The following is a 20,672-nucleotide window of genomic DNA, read 5'->3' on the forward strand; positions in this document are numbered from 1 at the left end:
ACTATCTGTGCTGCTTGAGTCAGAGTTATAGCCCAGAAGATGTCTGACTCAGACGTCAGGGGAGCTGCTTCCTTTTCTTTCTCAACTTATATTTCTCTAATTCCTCCACTCTTGCCTTTAACTGATTTTTAAAAATGTATTACCATTACTACCATCTGCTTACCGAGCTGCAGGAAAGCCCAGGGGCTGGTGAAGGCTTCAGGTTTCCAAAGACCATTACCATATTCCTGAACAAAATCCATGAAGCTGTTACCCAAAACCATTTCCATCTTTCCAGATATAACCTTTTCTTCTGACACATTTTGTTACTTGACCAAGCTACCAGCCTGAGTCCCAGTAACAGAATGTATCCATAAATTGACTCGCAGACTACGACATGGGAATTACAGATTGCTACCCTGTCCCACTGTCCTCTAGTCCCTGTTGTAGCTAACTGTGTGTGTACCAATCGTCCCCTTCCTCTCCACCAATTCCACGAGCACATAAATCTGTTACCCAGAGTTATCTGAAACCAAAGCTCTGGTAACTAGTCTCTGTTTTCCAAGCGGTGTCAGGAAATAAATCAGTGTGGGACACAGCATCTCCGTCTGATAAATGTTTGGTACACACAAGAGTGCTTTCACCCCAAAAGTCTTGTTTTTATTGAGTCTAAAACACACATCAAAACCTATCAATAGTCTAGAAGCACCCCAGATAGATATAGTTACCCAAAGTCTGAGGTGGTATTGAGTGATTCAGCAGCAGGGTTCTGGTGGTCAGCGTTGCTCTTAGCCACTGGGGAGTTAGGGGTCAGTTTCTTAGCTTGTCAGCAAAGTCTCTTCCAGCAAGAAACTTAACAAATATAGGCACTCAGACCCAAGGTCACCTATTCAAATTGCCCCTCCCCTCCTTCTCATGAATCTGTCCTTGTTAATAACATGCTGCTGTTGTTTTGTCTGCCTAAGCAAGGCCAAATTATTCCTATATGGGGTCTTTGCTTACATCTTATGGGGTTAAGTGCACAAGATGGTTGCCAGTTATGTTAAATCCAGTTCTCTCATAACAACCCCCACCATTTCCATATCAATGTTCTGGAGCTTCGGGCCATATGCAATGCACGTAAGAGTGCAGATCAAGGGTGCAGTGGTTCACATACTCGCTGACAAGACCACTGCAATGTACTATATGAACAAACAAGCAGGAGTCCACTCTAATCAGCTTTGTCAAGAGGAAGTAAAGTTCTGGTATTATGAATCCAAGAGAACATCATTCCCACAGCTGCTCATTTACCAGGGACCCAGAATCATTTGGCTGATTATCTCGGCAGGAATTTCTCCCAGGATCACAAGTGCTTTTTGAAGATCAGTGTGCAGAAGTCCATATTCAGAGAATGGGGCATTCCTGCTATTGACATGTTTGCAACAAAGGACAATAAGAAGTGCCATCAATTTTACTTTTGAGCAGATCTCAGACCAAGTTCCTTATCTAAAGCCTTTCCTCTGAAATGGGGATTGGAACTATTGTATGCCTTCTCCCCGATCCCACTAATTTTTCAGGTCATCCTCAAGCTGAGGTTTGATCATGCCAGACTTATTATCATCACACCAGCTTGACTGAGACAACGTTGGTTTTCTGACCTCCTCAGTCTGTTTGCATATATTCCTATTTCTTGTTGTCCCTATATACTGTCCCTATATACTGCCATTTACAACACACACTTTGCTTCTCTACAAAAGAAAAAGGACACTAAACTTTCTAAACTACTACATGCCACAAGGGGCCACAGCAATGGTTCCTTCAACCACCCAGCAATATTGTTAACCTATCCAACTATACTCTCAGCCCAGCAGAAGCAGCTGTCCTATCTCGGGGCCTCTCCTTCTGCCCCTCCACCCCCACAAACACGATACAGTTCTGTGGTGACCTAGAATCCTATTTTCGATGTCTCCGACTCAAGGAATATTTCCAACATACCTCTGAACAACATACTAATCCACAGAGACCTCCCTACCAACACTACAAAAAGAAGGATTCTAGGTGGACTCCTCCTGAAGGTTGAAACAGCAGACTGGACTTCTACATAGAGTGCTTCCACCAACGTGCAAGGGCTGAAATTGTGGAAAAGCAGCATCACTTGCCCCATAACCTCAGCCGTGCGGAACACAATGCCATCCACAGCCTCAGAAAAAACTCTGACATCATAATCAAAAAGGCTGACAAAGGAGGTGCTGTTGTCATCATGAATAGGAATGAATATGAACAAGAGGCTGCTCAGCAGCTTTCCAGCACCACTTTCTACAAGCCATTACCCTCTGATCCCACTGAGAGTTACCAAAAGAAACTACAGCATTTGCTCAAGAAACTCCCTGAAAAAGCACAAGATCAAATCTGCACAGACAAACCCCTGGAACCCCGACCTGGGATATTCTATCTACTACCCAAGATCCATAAACCTGGAAATCCTGGATGCCCCATCATCTCAGGCACTGGCACCCTGAGAGCAGGATTGTCTGGCTATGTAGACTCCCTCCTTAGGCCCTACGCTACCAGCACTCCCAGCTACCTTCGAGACACCACTGACTTCCTGAGGAAACTACAGTCCATCGGTGATCTTCCTGATAACACCATCCTGGCCACTATGGATGTAGAAGCCCTCTACACCAACATTCCACACAAAGATGGACTACAAGCCGTCAGGAACACTATCCCTGATAATGTCACGGCTAACCTGGTGGCTGAACTTTGTGACTTTGTCCTTACCCATAACTATTTTACATTTGGGGACAATGTATACCTTCAGATCAGCGGCACTGCTATGGGTACCCTCATGGCCCCACAGTTTGCCAACATTTTTATGGCTGACTTAGAACAACGCTTCCTCAGCTCTCGTCCCCTAACGCCCCTACTCTACTTGCGCTGTATTGATGACATCTTCATCATCTGGACCCATGGAAAAGAAGCCCTTGAGGAATTCCACCATGATTTCAACAATTTCCATCCCACATCAACCTCAGCCTGGTCCAGTCCACACAAGAGATCCACTTCCTGCACACTACAGTACTAATAAAAGATGGTCACATAAACACCACCCTATACCGGAAACCTACTGACCGCTATTCCTACCTACATGCCTCCAGCTTTCACCCTGACCACACCACACGATCCATCGTTTACAGCCAAGCTCTGCGATACAACCGCATTTGCTCCAACCCCTCAGACGGAAACAAACACCTACAAGATCTCTATCAAGCATTCTTACAACTACAAAACCCACCTGTGGAAGTGAAGAAACAGATTGATAGAGCCAGAAGAGTTCCCAGAAGTCATCTACTACAGGACAGGCCTAACAAAGAAAATAACAGAACGCCACTAGCCGTCACCTTCAGCCCCCAACTAAAACCCCTTCAACGCATTATTAAGGATCTATACAACCTATCCTGAAGGATGACCCAACACTCTCACAAATCCTGGGAGACAGGCCAGTCCTTGCCTACAGACAGGCCCCCAACCTGAAGCAAATACTCACCAGCAACCACATACCACACAACAGAACCACTAACCCAGGAACCTATCCTTGCAACAAAGCCCATTGCCAACTGTGCCCACATATCTATTCAGGGGACACCATCACAGGGCCTAATAACATCAGCCACACTATCAGAGGCTCGTTCACCTGCACATCCACCAATGTGATATATGCCATCATGTGCCAGCAATGCCCGTCTGCCATGTACATTGGTCAAACTGGACAGTCTCTACGTAAAAGAATAAATGGACACAAATCAGATGTCAAGAATTATAACATTCATAAACCAGTCGGAGAACACTTCAATCTCTCTGGTCACACGATTACAGACATGAAAGTTACAATTCTTCAACAAAAAAACTTCAAATCCAGACTGCAGCAAGAAACTGTTGAATTGGAATTCATTTGCAAATTGGATACAATCAATTTAGGCTTGAATAGAGACTGGGAGTGGCTAAGTCATTATGCAAGGTAACCTATTTCCCCTTGTTTTTTCCTAACCTCGCCCCCCAGACGTTCTTGTTAAACCCTGGATTTGTGCTGGAAATGGCCCACCTTGATTATCGTACGCATTGTAAGGAGAGTGATCACTTTAGATAAGCTACTGCCAGCAGGAGAGTGGGGTGGGAGGAGGTATTTTTTCATGCTTTGTGTGTATAAAAGATCTTCTACACTTCCCACAGTATGCATCCGATGATGTGAGCTGTAGCTCAAGAAAGCTTATGCTCAAATAAATTGGTTAGTCTCTAAGGTGCCACAAGTACTCCTTTTCTTTTTGCGAATACAGACTAACACGGCTGTTACTCTGAAACGTCTCAGTTCTGCGGTCAGATTTCTCATCCAGCACTGAGCAGTTTGCACCTCACAGCATGGATTCTATATGGTTAGATAAGGAAGAGGAGCACTTTTCTGAAGCTGTTTCACAGGTTCTACTTAACAGTATAAAGCCTTCTATTTAGGGCTACCTATTTGGGTAAGTGGAAATATTTTTCAATTTAGTCTCTAGCCTGAGGGATTCAACTGATACAATCCTGCATTCAGGACATCCTGGAGTATCTGTTATACCTTCAGTCATCTGGTCTGTCTCTCAGTTCACCGAGGGTCCACTTGGCAGTAATTTAAGTGGTTCATGTTCCAGTGCAAGGGACATCTGTTTTTTTGAATGCCATAGTAGTCAGGTTTCTGAAATGGGTCATTCATCTCTTTCCACTGGTGAATGAAGTGATTCCTCAGTGGGACCTGTACAGTCAGATAACCTAACTGACGCCTCGGACCTACATTAACCCTATCAGATCCTGTGTGGGGGTATGGATCCCATCACAGATAGATAGATAGATTAGATAAAATAGTCCTAGTTCCCTGGGAGGTTATACCCAGTTCTCCTGCTCTCAAAATGTTATCTGTCATGCCAAGTGGCAGTCCTGGTGAGCAATGGACACTCCCAGTGCATGGGGTGCCTTAGGGAATCTCATATTTCCCAGAAGTGTAATTTCTGTGCCTGCTTCTCACCTAGCGACCCCCTTGTCTCTGAGTAAGTCTGCTGCTTCTACTGTCTCCGAGCCACACTCCTCAAGGGCATCTAAGAGGAAGACTCAAGATTCCTGTCATAAAACTTCCAAAGATTGTCCCTTGAGTTCTCCAGGAAGGGAATCTACCTCCAAAAAATTGCAGTCTCCAATTACTCTAATGACTTCAGTAGCATCTTCTCTTCAATCTGGTACTCATGAAGCTGTTGGTTCCTCAGGTACCAAGGGCACCGAAAAACCAAACGTCTCAGGCCATGGACCAAGGCAGCAAGAAGAGCTCTTCCTGTGCTCACTCAGTGCTGAAGAAGCCCACTTGCACTCTGACTGCACTTTCCTTGGGGTGGCCATCCGCTCACTCAGCCACTATCACTTTGGTGTAGGCCATGGACTTTATGAGTTTTTAATCCATACTGCATGAGTTTCAGTTTCCCCAAGATGTGGCTGTATCTGAGACACCCGACTCACTGCTGCATGGTTCCAACATGTTTTTGGTACCAAGGCCATTGGGATCTTCTGAAATTTGCCCAATACTGACTGCTTCACTTCCAGTTTCTCCTTGGGCTCTACCTTTTCACAATGAATTGGAGGAAGAAGATTATAATAAATAAATAAATAAATAAATTATTATTATATTATAATAAATATAATAATTTGCCTCGGTCTCCCAAATATTGGTACAGGGCTCTCTGCCTCATGGGTGTAGAGGCCCCTTTCCAGAAGTTTCTGAAGGAGCTATTACCACTTGTGATGCACTGTCTTAGCCACTATCTCGCTGGTATGAGTATCCATGGGTGCCCCCTCCTATGCCTTATGCAGCACCTCCTCGGCCATACTGGAGCTCTTGGGCGGCATATTACCAGCAGTTCTCCAAGGCTTTGAGCACCATGTGTCACAGAGATAGACAGCCTTCATCACTTTCCGTCTCTAGGAGACCTGAACTTCAGGAAGAAACCTCTGAGGAGCAGGAAGCTGGAACTGATGAAGAGGTCTCTCCTCCTCCCAACAATCTCCTCATCTCCAGATAAATCAGTTCTTCTTTGAGTGCTGTCTCTGTAGGTGCTCTACTTCAGGATCACTGATACTTGGCATCGATGGTTCTCCAGTGCCGATGGCACCGGTGCAACCGGAATCACCAAATGCCTCCAGATTCTTAAGTGACGAGAAAGCTGATATGGATGAGACAATCTTCTACTCCGAATACTCCTCTCCATTGGGCACTGAACCACCACCATTGCACACAAGTGCCAGGGAATGCCTATACAGTGACATGCCCCCATGGCTGACTAACCTGTGGATGTGCCCCCCTTGCCATTCCCAATACAATGGGCACAGTGGGACCCGGGTGCAGTTTACCAAGCTCAGACCCCAAAGGCCCCACAGAGGTGACAGATATGCCCTGCTACAGCTACTGCAAATGAGCCCTTGGAGACACAGGAAGACTCTGTAGAGGAAATGGATGATTCCAACAACCAAGAACAATCACTAACTCACAATTCTTCTTTATCTCTGGATGAGGTGGTCATGCCACTCCCACCCACCATTGCAGGTGACTCAAAACAATTTCAGGAGTTATTCAAACGGGTGGCATAAAGCCAGAACATCCAGCTGGAAGAGGTGACTGAAAACCAACATTAGCTCCTCAAAATACTACACCCAGCACCCTTGACTAATATTGCACTATAATTAATAGCACCCCAATAGAACCAGTAGAATTAGTATGGCAAACAGCAGCAACCATACCTCCTACATTCAAAAGGGCAGACAGGAAGTATTATGTGCCCAACAAGGGTATGGACTTCCTATTTTCATACCCTGAGCCAAACTCCTTGGTGGTGGAGGTGGTGAACTGACAGGGGAAACAACCCCATTATAAATTCATCCCACAGGACAAGGACTCAAAGTTATTGGATTTGCTTGGCTGAAAAATCTACTCATCGGTGACCCTTCAATTTTGCATGTCCAACTACACAGCAGTACTAGTGAAATATGACCGTGATAATTGCCAAAAACTAAAACTCAGCAAATTCCTAGCAGTCATCTCAGAAGATGAAAGGGAGCAATTTCAATCCACCATAACTGAAGGTCAGCTCGTGGCGAGGACAGCTTTACGAGCATCCCTTGATGTTGTGGACATAGCCACTCACACAGCAGCTATGGCAGTAGTCATGAGGAGGCCTTCCTGGCTACAATCCTCTGGAATTCCAAAGGACCTCCAGACTAAATTCGAGGACCTCCCCTTTGATAGGGAAAAACTATTCTCTGCAAAAACAGATGAAGTCCTACAGTCAATGAAGGACTCTCAAACGACGCTCCAAACCCTGGGCATCTATACAACCCTAACAGATGTAGGAGATCCATCCTTACCAGTGCAATAGAGACACAATTGGACAGCAACAACAGAGATCTTTTGATAACCAAAGGCACAGACCACAGAGACATCGCCCTACCCAACCCCAGACTGCAACGTCCCAAGCACCTTCAAACAAGACACAATTTTGAAGCATTGGTCGAGGGTCTGACCAAGCTCCCCAACTACCAGTGCCAATAGAACCAATAATCCAAGTTTTTGGTCATTGACTCCGACCATTTGACCATATGTGGGCCACCATCACGACGGACCACTGGGTTTTGGAGATCATTCGAACGGGTTATACCATCCCCTTTACCTCCATCTCACCTACCCTGTCCCTCTTCAGGGACTCTTCTCACAAGCACCTATTGAGACAAGAAGTAGATCACCTGCTACAATTAGGGGTGTGGAACAAGTTCCAACACAACACAGAGGCAAAGGGTTTTACTCCCATTATTTCCTGACTCAAAAGAAAAACAGAGGTTAGAGACCGATGCTAGATTTCAGAAAACTCAACAAATTTGTCCACAACCACAGATTCAAAATGGTCATACTGAACTCGATCATCCCAGCTCTGGAAGAGCGGGACTGGTTCTCAGCCCTCGACCTACAAGATACTTACTTTCACATTACCATCCATCCTGCACAGATCATTCATATGATTCACAGTGGGACAAGATCACTTCCAATACAGAGTATTGCCATTCAGACTGTTGGCAGCTCCACGGGTCTTTACCAAAACCCTAGCGGTGGTAGCTGCTCATCTACACAGACAGGGAATACTGATATTCCCAAACTTAGACAATTGCCTACTAAAAGGTCCTACCAGGACGGAAGCACTACACATCACTTGACAAATCATCATTCAATGCACTCCCATGGGCTACAAATCAATGAAAAGAAATCTACCCTAACTCCAGTACAATAACTGGACTTCTAGGAGTGCACCTGGACTCAGTAGAGGCCAAAGCATCGCTACTGATGCCCCGATTCACAGTACTGACCTCCCTCATATTGGTGATCTCAGACAGCCCGTGGGGGTATGCATGCACCTGCCTACAGCTCCTGGGACATATGGTGGCCAACACTTTCGCAAATTACACCAGCTCTGCTTTCAAGGCTGGCTGAATTTGGTATATATTCCACGAAATCACAGCCTAGAAAAAAGACTCAAACTGACCCCAGACGTCCTACATTCACCGCGATGGTGGACAAACCCAATAAACGTGTGCTCAGGCATCCCATTTCAGCAGGATTCTCAATACAAATACAATAGATGCCTCACTGATCGGTTGGGAGTTCACCTAAACCAACAAAGAACCCAAGGCAAGTGTTCCCCCATGGAAACACCCTCACACTTCAACCTGCTCGAATTATGCATGGTTCGCAATGCATGCCTACATTTGCTCCCCATTATACGAGGCAAAATGATAAGGATCCTGATGGACAACATTGTGTGTATGTTCTATATAAACCACCAGGGTGGTGCACGTTCCCACTCTTTATGTACGGAGGCCTTAAAGTTATGGAACTGGTGCATAAAACACAACATCTCTGTTACAGCAGCTTACCTCTCAGGCTGACGGAACATGATGGCAGACACTTTAAGCGGACCGTTTTCCTGAGAGCACAAATGGGAACTGAACAACACATATTTCACATGTGGGGATCACCACACATAGATCTGTTAGCCACATCAGTAGACAAGAAATGCCCAAAGTTTTGCTCATGAGCACGACTCGGAGCACGATTCCTGGGGGACGCTTTCCTCATCAAATTGAATGCTCCTCTCCTATATGTATTCCCATTGATAACTCTGATCTCCGGAGTGATACACAAAATATGAACAGGCAATGCCAAAATAATACTGATAGTACTGACATGGCCCAGACAGACTTGGTTCCCTTACCTGTCACGCCTGGCGATCTGTAAACTGTTCACTCTCCCTTGCCTACGGAATCTTCTCTCTCAGGACGACAGCGAAGTCCTCCATCTGTACCCAGAGAGACTTCACCTGAAGGCATGGCTCCTTCATGGCTCCGCCCTGACAAATTAACCTGCTCACAACAGGTAAAACAAGTATTAACAGCAGGAAACAGAGGACACACACTGTCTACCTCCAAAAATGGAAAAGACTCTTTGTGTCAACAACAGAAAGATGAAAAGGCTCTGCCATATTGACTCAAAGTTTATTCAAATGGATATCCAGCTATATACATACATCCTATTCTCTACATAACACTGAAGCCCCTCCGGGCATCAGAGCCGACTTGACAAGAGCTTTAGCTACCTCCATAGCATTTCTTCACAATGTTCTCATTCTAGACATCTGCAGGGCAGCCACCTGGGATTCTGAACACACATTCACGAACCGTTATGCAATAACTCTCAATTCCATTTTGGACACATGAGTAGGTGTCATTGTACTAGCCTCAGCAATGAACTCCAGTTCTTTCCATCTTCATGAGGGCACTGCTTTATATTCACCTGAAGTGGAGCACCCACAGTGGAGCACTGGAAGAAGAAGAGAAGGTTACTCACTTTGTGCAATAACTGAGGTTCTTCAAGATGTGTGTCCCTCTGGGTGCTCCACTACCCACCCTCCTCCCCTCTACTTCAGAGTTCGCAGTAAGGACTCTATGGTAGAGAAGGAACTGAGCAGGTTGGGACATGTGAGCGCTGGTTGAATCACCAACGGCACTGTGAGACGGCTACTGCTCATGCACGTCCCAACCAGGCACTGCTACCAAAAATGCGTCCATGCTGAAGACGGGCTCTGCTCAATAATGATCCAAAGAAGTGCAGACCAACACATGTTTACTTTCATCATGTGAGTCAGATGACACCAGCCGGAGGCTGATTTTCCTTTTTGGTGGTTCTGGTTCTGTAGTTTCCGCATCAGAGTTTTGCTCTATTAAGACTTCTAAAAGCATGCTCCACACCTCAACCTTCTCAGATTTTGGAAGCCAGTTCAGATTTTTAAACCCCGGGTTTAGTGTTGTAGCTATCTTTAGAAATCTCACATTGGTACCGTCTTTGCGTTTTGTCAAAACTCCAGTGAAAGTATTCTTAAAATGAACAACATGTGCTGGGTCATCATCCGAGACTGCTGTAACATGAAATATATGGCAAAATGTGGGTAAAACAGAACAGGAGACATACAATTCTCCCCCAAGGAGTTCAGTCACAAATTTAATTAATGCATTATTTTTTTAACAAGCATCATCAGCATGGAAGCATGTCCTCTTGAATGGTAGCTGAAACATGAAGGGGCATATGAATGTTTAGCATATCTGGCACATAAATACCTTGCAATGCTGGCTGCAAAAGTGCCATGCGAACATCTGTTCTCACTTTCATGTGACATTGTAATTAGGAAGCAGGCAGTATTATCTTGTTTGTCTTAGTGAGTGGCTGAACAAGAAGTAGGACTGAGTGGACTTGTAGGTGCTAACGTTTTACATTGTTTTGTTTTTGAGTTCAGTTATGTAAAAAAAAATCTACATTTGTAAAGTGCACTTTCATGATGAAGAGATTGCACTACAGTACTTGTATAAGGTGAATTGAAAAATACAGTAACTCCACACTTAACGTCCTCTTGCTTAACGTAGTTTCGATCTTACGTCCCTGCTCCATTACAGAACATGCTAGTTTAAAGTTGTGCAGTGCTCTGCTATAACATTGTTTGGCTGCCTGCTTTGTCCACAGCTGGTAGCACCCCATCAGCTCCCCTACCCTGCCCCAGCACCTCCCACCTGCTGGTGGACCCCGCAGAGCAGTGCCTTCCCCCTGCTTTCCCTGCATCCTGCCCATGGCAATCAGCTGGTTTGCGACGTTCAGGAGGCAGGGGAGGGAGGGGGAGCCTGCAAGGACATGGCATACAGAGTAAAGGGGGAGAAGGTGGTGGTGGTGGGGAGAAGAGGCGGATTAAGGGTGGGAGCTTGGGGGACGGGGTGGAGTGGGCGGGCCGAGGGTTGAGCCCTCCCCGCCCCTGGTGCTTGCACAGTAGGGGGAGCTGCCACTGCTGCTGCGCAACGTGCTTCTCCTAGCCTACGGCACTTTCAGCCTCCTTGCCTGCCTCATTGTCTGCAGTGCCAGTGGGCTGTGCTTGTGTGGGGTAAGGCGGGGGCACCTCCCATTGCTTCATTGAAGGAACAAAATGGACACCGCGTAGAATCAAGCATGTGGGTTTATTACATACAGCACTGACTTGCTTATTAGGCTCAAAGACACTGCCAAACAATTGATTACAGTGGATTATATGGATTTTCCATGGGCAGAGGGAAATGACAGGGTAGGTGGTCCCAAGCCCCTGGATAGGTTGAGCAGCAAGACAAGATAAGCACAGTAGCCAATAGTCAAAGATTACATAATGTCTCCACCCATGGTTTCAGGTTAACAAGTAACATACAATTAGTACACAGGTGTTTTTCTTTAAACAATGTATAAAGTGTATAAGTATAAAATATATATGTTGAATTCTGATTTGGGGTCCACAGGAATGAAGTAGCTCCTCTGATTCTCCAACAGGTACATACCTGGGGATTAAAACAAAAGACATTGAAAAGTATATGGCAATAAAAATTGTCTTTTAAGTTGCCCATTTGTGTTTCTAAAGGCAGGCACTGGTATCTGGGAAAGGAAACCTCTTCCATAAACTCAAAGTTGGTGTGTGGGGAGAGCATGGCTACCTCATCTTGCAGAGGAGTATACACAGACGCAGACATAAGGCCTCTTTCATTCCTTTGGTCTGTTTGCAGCTTCAGATAAGAGTGCCAATTACTGCTCCCCAACTGGAATTTTGCTTACCATGCTTATCTTAGTAAAAAGCAAGGTTGTCTCTTGTTTATTCTGCTTCTTTTAGCTAATATTGTTCACTGTTTGCTGGTCCTCTCAGCATCCTGACCAAACTCTGGACTTTGGGCCTGTAAAAAGAGCTGACATAACCTATATCAGCAGCACATGGATTTTGGCGCTTCATTCATACTCAGCAATGATATTCCCATTGCGTCATACTCAGCAATGATGATTGTAGTATTAAATTATTTGTTTAAAATTGTTTAAAACTTATACCTGTATTTCATTGCTTATTTAAAATTGTTTAAAATTTCCCTGGAACCTAACCCCCACTATTTACATTAATTCTTATGGGGAAATTGGATTCGCTTAACATTGTTTCACTTAAAGTCACATTTTTCAGGAACATAACTACGATGTTAAGTGAGGAGTTACTGTGCTGTTTATCATTTTTACAGTGCTAATATTTTTAATAAAAAATTATAGTATAAGGTGAGCACAATACAGTTTGTACTCCGTGTTGCAGCTGAAGTCAATGTATTTGAAAATGTAGAAAAACAAAATATGTAATACATTTCAGTTGGTATTCTATTGTTTAACAGTGTAATTAAAACTGTGATTAATCATGATTAATTTTTTAATTGCAATAAATTTTTTGGAGTTAATCTCATGAGTTAACTGTGATTAATCAACAGCCCTAAGCAGAACACATCAGCCAGGTATCTAAAACAGGATTCTCTGTACCACCTCTGAACCTCAGTCCACCCCAACCAGTATCCCATCTCTAGCTGTGTCTGATTTCTGATGCTTCAGAGGAAGGTGACCCTCTCCCACCTGCCAGATTACAAATGTGCATCAAGAATAAAAAATCATCCTGACCCCTACAGACATCCATTTTAAGCCATGAAGCATGAGATTAGATTATAGTCACTCTAATAATGCAGAACTACAAGTTTTATGAGCAGGTGGAGGGCAACATAGGCAATCCCATTCTTCCCAAAGCCCATGGAAGAAGGGAATTAAAAGGGGGAACCATAGATTCACAGACCCCGGGGCCAGATGGGACTACCTTGAGCATCCAACTGACTCCTTGCATACACAGGCCATAGAACCTCTCCCACAGAATGGATTAAAGCATATCTTTCAGAAAATTATAATTTATAATTAGAAAAGTATCCAATCTTGTTTTAGAGACCCCATGTGATGATGAGTCTACCACCTTCCCTTTAAACTGTTCCAATGTTTAATCATCCTCATAATTTTTCAAGGTTGAATTTTTTCAACTTCAACTTCCATCCCATTGGAATGTCTTTGTTGGCAAGATTGAAAAGACCCCTTACTATCAGATATCTTGTCCACTTGTATGCACCTATGCACAATGATCAAGTCACCTCTCAACCTCCTTTTTTGAATAAATTGAACTACTTAAGCCTCACATCATAAGGCTTGTTTTCCAGACATTGGCCATCCTTTGAACTCTCTCCAGTATTTTCATATCCTCCCTGAAGTGTGGACACCAGAACTGGACACACTGTTCTTGTACTGGTCTTACCAATGCTGTGTTCATAGGCAAGATCACTTCCTTACATCTACTTGACATTCCTCTTTTTGAACGTCTAAAGATTGCATTTGCTCTTACTGCGACAGCATTGCACTGAGAGCTCATGTAGAAGCAATTATCATTATGAGCCCTTTTTCTGAGTCACTGCTTTCCAAGACACAGCCTCCCATCCTGTAGGGTTAACCTACATTATTTATTCCCAGATGTATTATCTTGCATTTGTCTGCATTACAACAAATTTTATTGGATTGTGACCATTTAACGAGGTGATTAGATCAATCTGTAACAATAACCTGTCATCCTCATTATTTATGTCAAGGTTCCTCCCCCACTCTGAACTCTAGGGTATAGATGTGGGGACCTGCATGAAAAACCTCCTAAGCTTATCTTTACCAGCTTAGGTCAAAACTTCCCCAAGGTACAAAATATTCCACCCGTTGTCCTTGGACTGGCCGCTACCACCACCAGACTAATACTGGTTACTGGGGAAGAGCTGTTTGGACGCGTCTTTCCCCCCCAAATACTTCCCAAAACCTTGCACCCCACTTCCTGGACAAGATTTGGTAAAAAGCCTCACCAATTTGCCTAGGTGACTACAGACCCAGACCCAGACCCTTGGATCTTAAGAACAATGAACAATCCTCCCAACACTTGCACCCCCCCTTTCCTGGGAAATGTTGGATAAAAAGCCTCACCAATTTGCATAGGTGACCACAGACCCAAACCCTTGGATCTGAGAACAATGAAAAAGCATTCCGTTTTCTTACAAGAAGACTTTTAATAAAAAATAGAAGTAAACAGAAATAAAGAAATCCCCCCTGTAAAATCAGGATGGTAGATATCTTACAGGGTAATTAGATTCAAAAACATAGAGAACCCCTCTAGGCAAAACCTTAAGTTACAAAAAAGATACACAGACAGAAATAGTTATTCTATTCAGCACAATTCTTTTCTCAGCCATTTAAAGAAATCATAATCTAACACATACCTAGCTAGATTACTTACTAAAAGTTCTAAGACTCCATTCCTGGTCTATCCCCGACAAAGACAGAATATAGACAGACACACAGACCCTTTGTTTCTCTCCCTCCTCCCAGCTTTTGAAAGTATCTTGTCTCCTCATTGGTCATTTTGGTCAGGTGCCAGCGAGGTTACCTTTAGCTTCTTAACCCTTTACAGGTGAGAGGAGCTTTCCCCTGGCCAGGAAGGATTTCAAAGGGGTTTACCCTTCCCTTTATATTTATGACAAGCCCTTTTTCTGAGTCACTGCTTTCCAAGACACAGCCTCCCATCCTGTAGGGTTAACCTACATTATTTATTCCCAGATGTATTATCTTGCATTTGTCTGCATTACAACAACTTTTATTGGACATTTAATGAGGTGATTAGATCAATCTGTAACAATAACCTGTCATCCTCATTATTTACTGCCCCACCAGTCTTTGTGTCATCTCCAGACTTAACCAAAGGTTTCATAACATTGTCTGGATTGTTAATACAAATATTAAATAGCAGTGGATCAAGAGCTGATCCCTGGGGACACTACTAGAAATGTATATCACCCCGTTAACAACTACATATCAAGATCTGTATTTAAACCAGTTCGTAATCCAGTCAATGTGTGTGTGTCTGTTAATTCCATACAATGCAAGTTTTTTAATAAAAATGTCATGTGGTACTAGGTCAAATGCCATGGAGAAATCCAAGTACACTATAACAACACAGCTACTTTTATCAACCAAGCTTTTAATCCTGTCAAAAAAAGGCAACAAGTTTGCTTGACAAAAGCTACCCTCCATGAAACCATGCTGACTAGCATTAATTATATTTTAGCCTCTAATTATTTATTGATAGAGTCCCAAATAAACCATTCCACTATATTACCTGGGATCCACATTAAGCTAACTGGTCTACAGTTCTCTAGATCTTCCCTTTTACCCTTTTAAAACATTGGAACTACATTGGCAACCACCGTGGGAAGGGGTATGAAGGAACTAGAGTAGCCAACAGGGAAAATGTTAGTGCCATATTACATCCGATCTTAGAGTAGAACTGTCTCCTGGGTTCCAGCCAGCCCCTTCCCTCCTTCCTGTATGGGGACAGAGTGTCATGGTGTCCCTTATTTTTAAAATTCTACATTAGGGATCCGAATGTTAAAATAACACATGCAGCATATTGCATTAATTATTTTTGCATTTTACCATTTTACTTATTTTAATTAATGTTTTAATGTGTCGGAGTTGGTTTCCAAGGGATATTGGAGCCAGTTCAGGGGGTTGTAATGTCTCCCTGCCCATGTGTAGGAGCTGGTTCAAGCATACCAGTAACCAGTTTGTGTCTGTATGTGTCTCACTTCTCTCTATTCAGGAGGGCTAGCACTAGTAGGATGCTCCTGGAAGATATAAGGCATACACATTGAATAGGACCAAGATGTCAGTGCTGAGAGATAGTAACTGTATCATGGTTCTGCCATAATAATGGTTACAAATAAATTTGATATCCCTTATAGGAGACCCCAGTGAAATTGGGATGTTTCCCATAACATAAAAATATTAAAGAGAAAGCATGACAAAAACTTATCAGAAGAGACTTCACAATATTACAACTTTTATATTAGAGATGTGAAAGGCTTTAGCTAAATCTCCACCTGGCAAAATAAATACTTACTTCACAAACTACCTCTTAATAATGTCTTGGGCAATATAAAGTCCAATTGACTGATGTGCTGAGTGTCTACAATTGCCACTGATTTTAATGAAAGTTAAGGATGCCCAGCACTTGGCAGGGCATAATTAGCTCCTCAAACAAAATTGGCATATGATAGTACTTAAGCAGAACACTTTGACAGAGCACTCTTAGGCTGTCCATCAAGTTTCATCAGACACAGCACTTAGAGAAAAAAATCTGTTCTGTGGTATCTTTCTACTGGTATAATATATACAATTATTTCAAATACTTTGGATTTGTCTTTCTCTTAATTAATTTCTAGAAATTAGCTGTCATTACAGATTGATGGATTTTTGTGATTTGCCTTCTAATTTATTTTTTGCTTAAAAGGGAACTAATTATTTTTACAAAATTCCCTGAACTGTAAAAATCGTGTAAAATCATCTGCAATAACTGTTCTAGAGAGAAGCAGTTCAGTGCTTTTTTAGTTTAAAATAAAATTTTTTCCTTAGGTTCTACATTGTCCAGCCCTACTCAGATCATCAACTTCTACTACTTGAAGCCCTTCCTCAAAGGTTCTCATACTCAAAGAGCTAATACACCTCATTCAGTGGCCTGTGTAACCTCGGAACATCTGACAGATCCTAGGCCTGAGCAATATCATTTTACACATTTTATGCTGTAGGGGTGCTGCAACAGTTTTTATAGTGGAGGTGCTGAGAGCCATTGAACCAAACTTTAAACCCTGTATATAATGGAAACCACTTCAAGCCAGGGGATGGGGTAGCACCGCCCACACCTCTAGTTCCAGCACCTATGTACGTGTCTCTCTTAATCTATGTAAAGTACTGAGTAGTATTTACAAAGTGTAAAAACGTTTTAAAACACTACTCATCTTTCCAGTCTAGACAAGCCCTACAACTGAAAAATACTCTGTGTTCCATTTTTGTAGCTTTAATCCGTGTAATTACAGTGAATTCTTATTCTGATAGAATACTTTTAATCAACATTCATATTACAGTGTGAGAATTGCTTCCCTAAGAAGTAATATACTGGTGATTCTTTATTCCTGGTCCTCGAACTAACCTGAAGAGATCAGGTAAATGCTTTTTTTGCAGTTGGGTGTATATCGGTTCACCACTTTAAAATATTTTCATCATCCTATTACGTTGTTAGTCAAGTTTGTCCTATGAAAACACAGGTAGGTTACAATCAGAAGTTTGCAAAATCACAGACTAGTTGAAAATAGACTTCATTTAATAGTCTAGTGACAGTTTTTCTCTACCTTTTTGATATCACAGACTGACTTTCTGCCTTCCTAAACTGTGTTAGGGAGATCTCAGGGACTGGCACCAGTCCACAGGCTGGTCGTTGAGAAACACTGTTCTAGTGGTCTTCTGGGTTTGCAGTGATATCACTTGCCACCAGCATAAAATATGCTGAGGTGTTACATTGGAGCACAAGTTGACATTCTAATGAGACTGCCTGTCATGAAATCAGTTTTAAATAATGTGTTGAATGCCCTTGTTAAACTAGGTATTGGGGAGCAGTTAGCGCATTTTGCAACAATTGAGGGAATTTTGTAAACATGATTTAGAGCTCATCTTTAACATTGTTATGATTTGAGATTGTTTGATGAAGAGAATATTAATCCATTTCCCTGTATTGTAATGTTTCATCATAGTTTACTAATTTCTCTTTTCACAGTTTAGGAAGAGCAGTCTTCTAGTGGGAATTCTAGGATGCAGTACTATCTTTCATCTCTAACTGACACTTTGCAGAACTGTTCCTGAGCTCTTCACAGACAAGGACATTAATCTCTTGTTATGGATTGGTGAACATATTACCCACCAAAAATAAATTAACAGTAAAATTTTTCTTTCTACTGAAGTACAGTTTTTTAAAAATGTGAAAAGTGAGAATATTACATAGCTTTGGTTCTTGATGTTCATAGAAGAATTATAACATCAGATCTCATTCAAATCATTCTCTCATCATTTAGAGCTTCATTGACTCCAGGACTGCAAGCATTTGTTGACCGTCTTTATATTATATCTGATTAATTTAAAAACTGAAACAAATAGTTGTGGGGTATGACGGTTAACTTCTTCAGAGCAAACCATTTTAAAAAAAATTAATACCATGAAAAATAGATAGGTAGAAATGTTATTTAAATTGACGACTGCAAATGTAATTTTTTTGCTCTCTTTATTTTTACTTTTAGTGCAGAGAAAAAAACAGATGTCATTTGAAGGATTTTTAAGATACATGAACTCAAAAGACTGTTTGATATTTAAAAGAGACCACACAATTGTTTACCAAAATATGAGCTACCCATTACGTGATTATTTTATTTCGTCTTCGCATAACACCTACCTCATATCTGACCAACTAATAGGGCCAAGTCACCTTTGGGGTTATTCAAGGTATTGAAATGCTTTTTTTGAATTGTAATCAAATTACTTTACAAAGTGGCTAAACTACAATTTATTGAGTCTTTCACAAATGTGTGTTTAGTAATAAGGAATAAAAGATTCTATTTAAAACAATGATGAAAACTAGAATAATATGATTTGAATTTGACCGAGTGAAATTTTATTTGGTGTGTACACATTTTGGTATATTTGCCACCCCCTCTGTCTACACTCTAAAAACTATCCAAACCAAAGTTTTTCATTGGCTTCACATATACTACTGTCCCTTGCAGCAAATAAAGACATCTGCAGGACATTGTTCTGTATGTTACTACATTGCAGTGTTTAATCTCCACATCAGTGAAAATATATAATTAATCTTCCATTAATTCAAACAAATATGCGATCAAATTCTGGATGCAGCTGAGGTGGTGAGTGGACCATCTCTATGCTGGTCTACGTCTTGGTGTACACAGGAAGAACAGTTCTAATCTACACCAGCTGGTTATGGTACCCAAATGAGCCATTCACCAGCTAGAGATTGACAGGATGCTCTGACCATGCCTCCTCACCATCTCCCAAGCTGGAGTCTGGATGGGAGTGCAGAAGCCAGGTACATTGGCTGGGGACTCCAGCATGCCCAGTGTGGGTGTATGTGAGTATGCATGCATGCATGTGTGCTTATGAAAGGGAATGTAGTGGGCACAGTAAAGTAGGGAAAATATATGCACATGCGGGGGAATGGAGAGGAGAGGAGAGGAGAGGAGAGATTTAGGTTGAGAGGGTATGCTGGGGAATGTGGGAGATGCAGGAGGAAGGAAAATATGGGGTGAATGAGCACAGGGAGTGTGGAGGAAGGAAGAAGCTGGAATTTGTTTTGTAATTGTGCAGGGGAATGCGGTGGGTTCAGAAAGAAGAGAAAACTGGAATGAGGAGAAGAGAAGGAAGGGGGAAATTGGGGGTTGTAAAGCAGAATGTAGGGAGACAGGAATTTGGAAGACAGGAGTCCAACACTCCAGTTTCTTTGCACTGCTCTGGTGAAACAAAGCTGCTGTAAACATAACTTAGCTGACCAATTTTCTTGGGCTGCTTTGCACAGCTCCAGAATGGGGTAAGCAATCAGAACATACCTGTGATTCTGGATCTAAAAGTTAAATGTTAAAAAACTATTTAAGCTACATAACTTCAAATCATTAGAAATATCACATGACAGCATTTTCTTTCAGTTTCTTACCTTGTGTTCATGTATGAATTTTTATTTAAATTAAATAAGGAAATTCCTAGACAAAAATCACATTAAGATGGAGTTAAGTTTGAGAAGACTTATCAGTACTTTACAGTAAAATACATTACATGGATGGTATGATTATCCCCAAATCAAAGATTATAAACCAAAGAAATTCAGATTTATGGTTAAACTTAAAAGAAATCCAGACATATTAAGATATGGAAATGCACATTTAGGGCACCCAAACAACCTTTACTCTCCGTTGCAGTAAAACTATGAAGGGACAAAAATCTGATGTGTTTACAAATTAGTTTAATCTAATCTAGACCACAGAATCTAAAATGCCTTAATCAGAATCATATGGTTATTGCATGGCATGCTATAGACTATGGTCCTGCCTCTCTTCCCTTTGTGGTGTGCTGTGCATCCTTGGGAAAGTTGGGAGGAAGCAGTCTCTGAACTCCTCAGCATGCAGGTACTGTAACACTGCCTGGCGCTTTGCACAGAGGTAGGGGAAGGCCTCCTTATGCCCTCCTCATCTGTGTAAAGACTAGACATATTCTGGCCCATTGTAAGCTTTATTAGTGATGTTTTTATACTTTGAGTTAATAACTTAGCTGGAGT

The 20,672-nt window shown here is 42.3% G+C and overlaps 1 protein-coding gene across 1 annotated transcript in view; it reads left to right on the forward strand.

Moving 5' to 3' along the window:
- PLCZ1 (phospholipase C zeta 1) overlaps nucleotides 1-20,672 on the forward strand; it is a 122,600-nt gene that overhangs the window by 15,556 nt on the left and 86,372 nt on the right. The window contains exon 4 of the mRNA XM_073319008.1: nucleotides 18,631-18,832. Within this exon, the coding sequence (XP_073175109.1) occupies nucleotides 18,631-18,832 (202 nt within the window). The remainder of the gene's footprint in view (nucleotides 1-18,630; nucleotides 18,833-20,672) is intronic.

The sequence above is a fragment of the Lepidochelys kempii genome, chromosome 1 (genome assembly GCF_965140265.1).
Source record: "Lepidochelys kempii isolate rLepKem1 chromosome 1, rLepKem1.hap2, whole genome shotgun sequence".
Taxonomy (NCBI): domain Eukaryota; kingdom Metazoa; phylum Chordata; order Testudines; family Cheloniidae; genus Lepidochelys; species Lepidochelys kempii.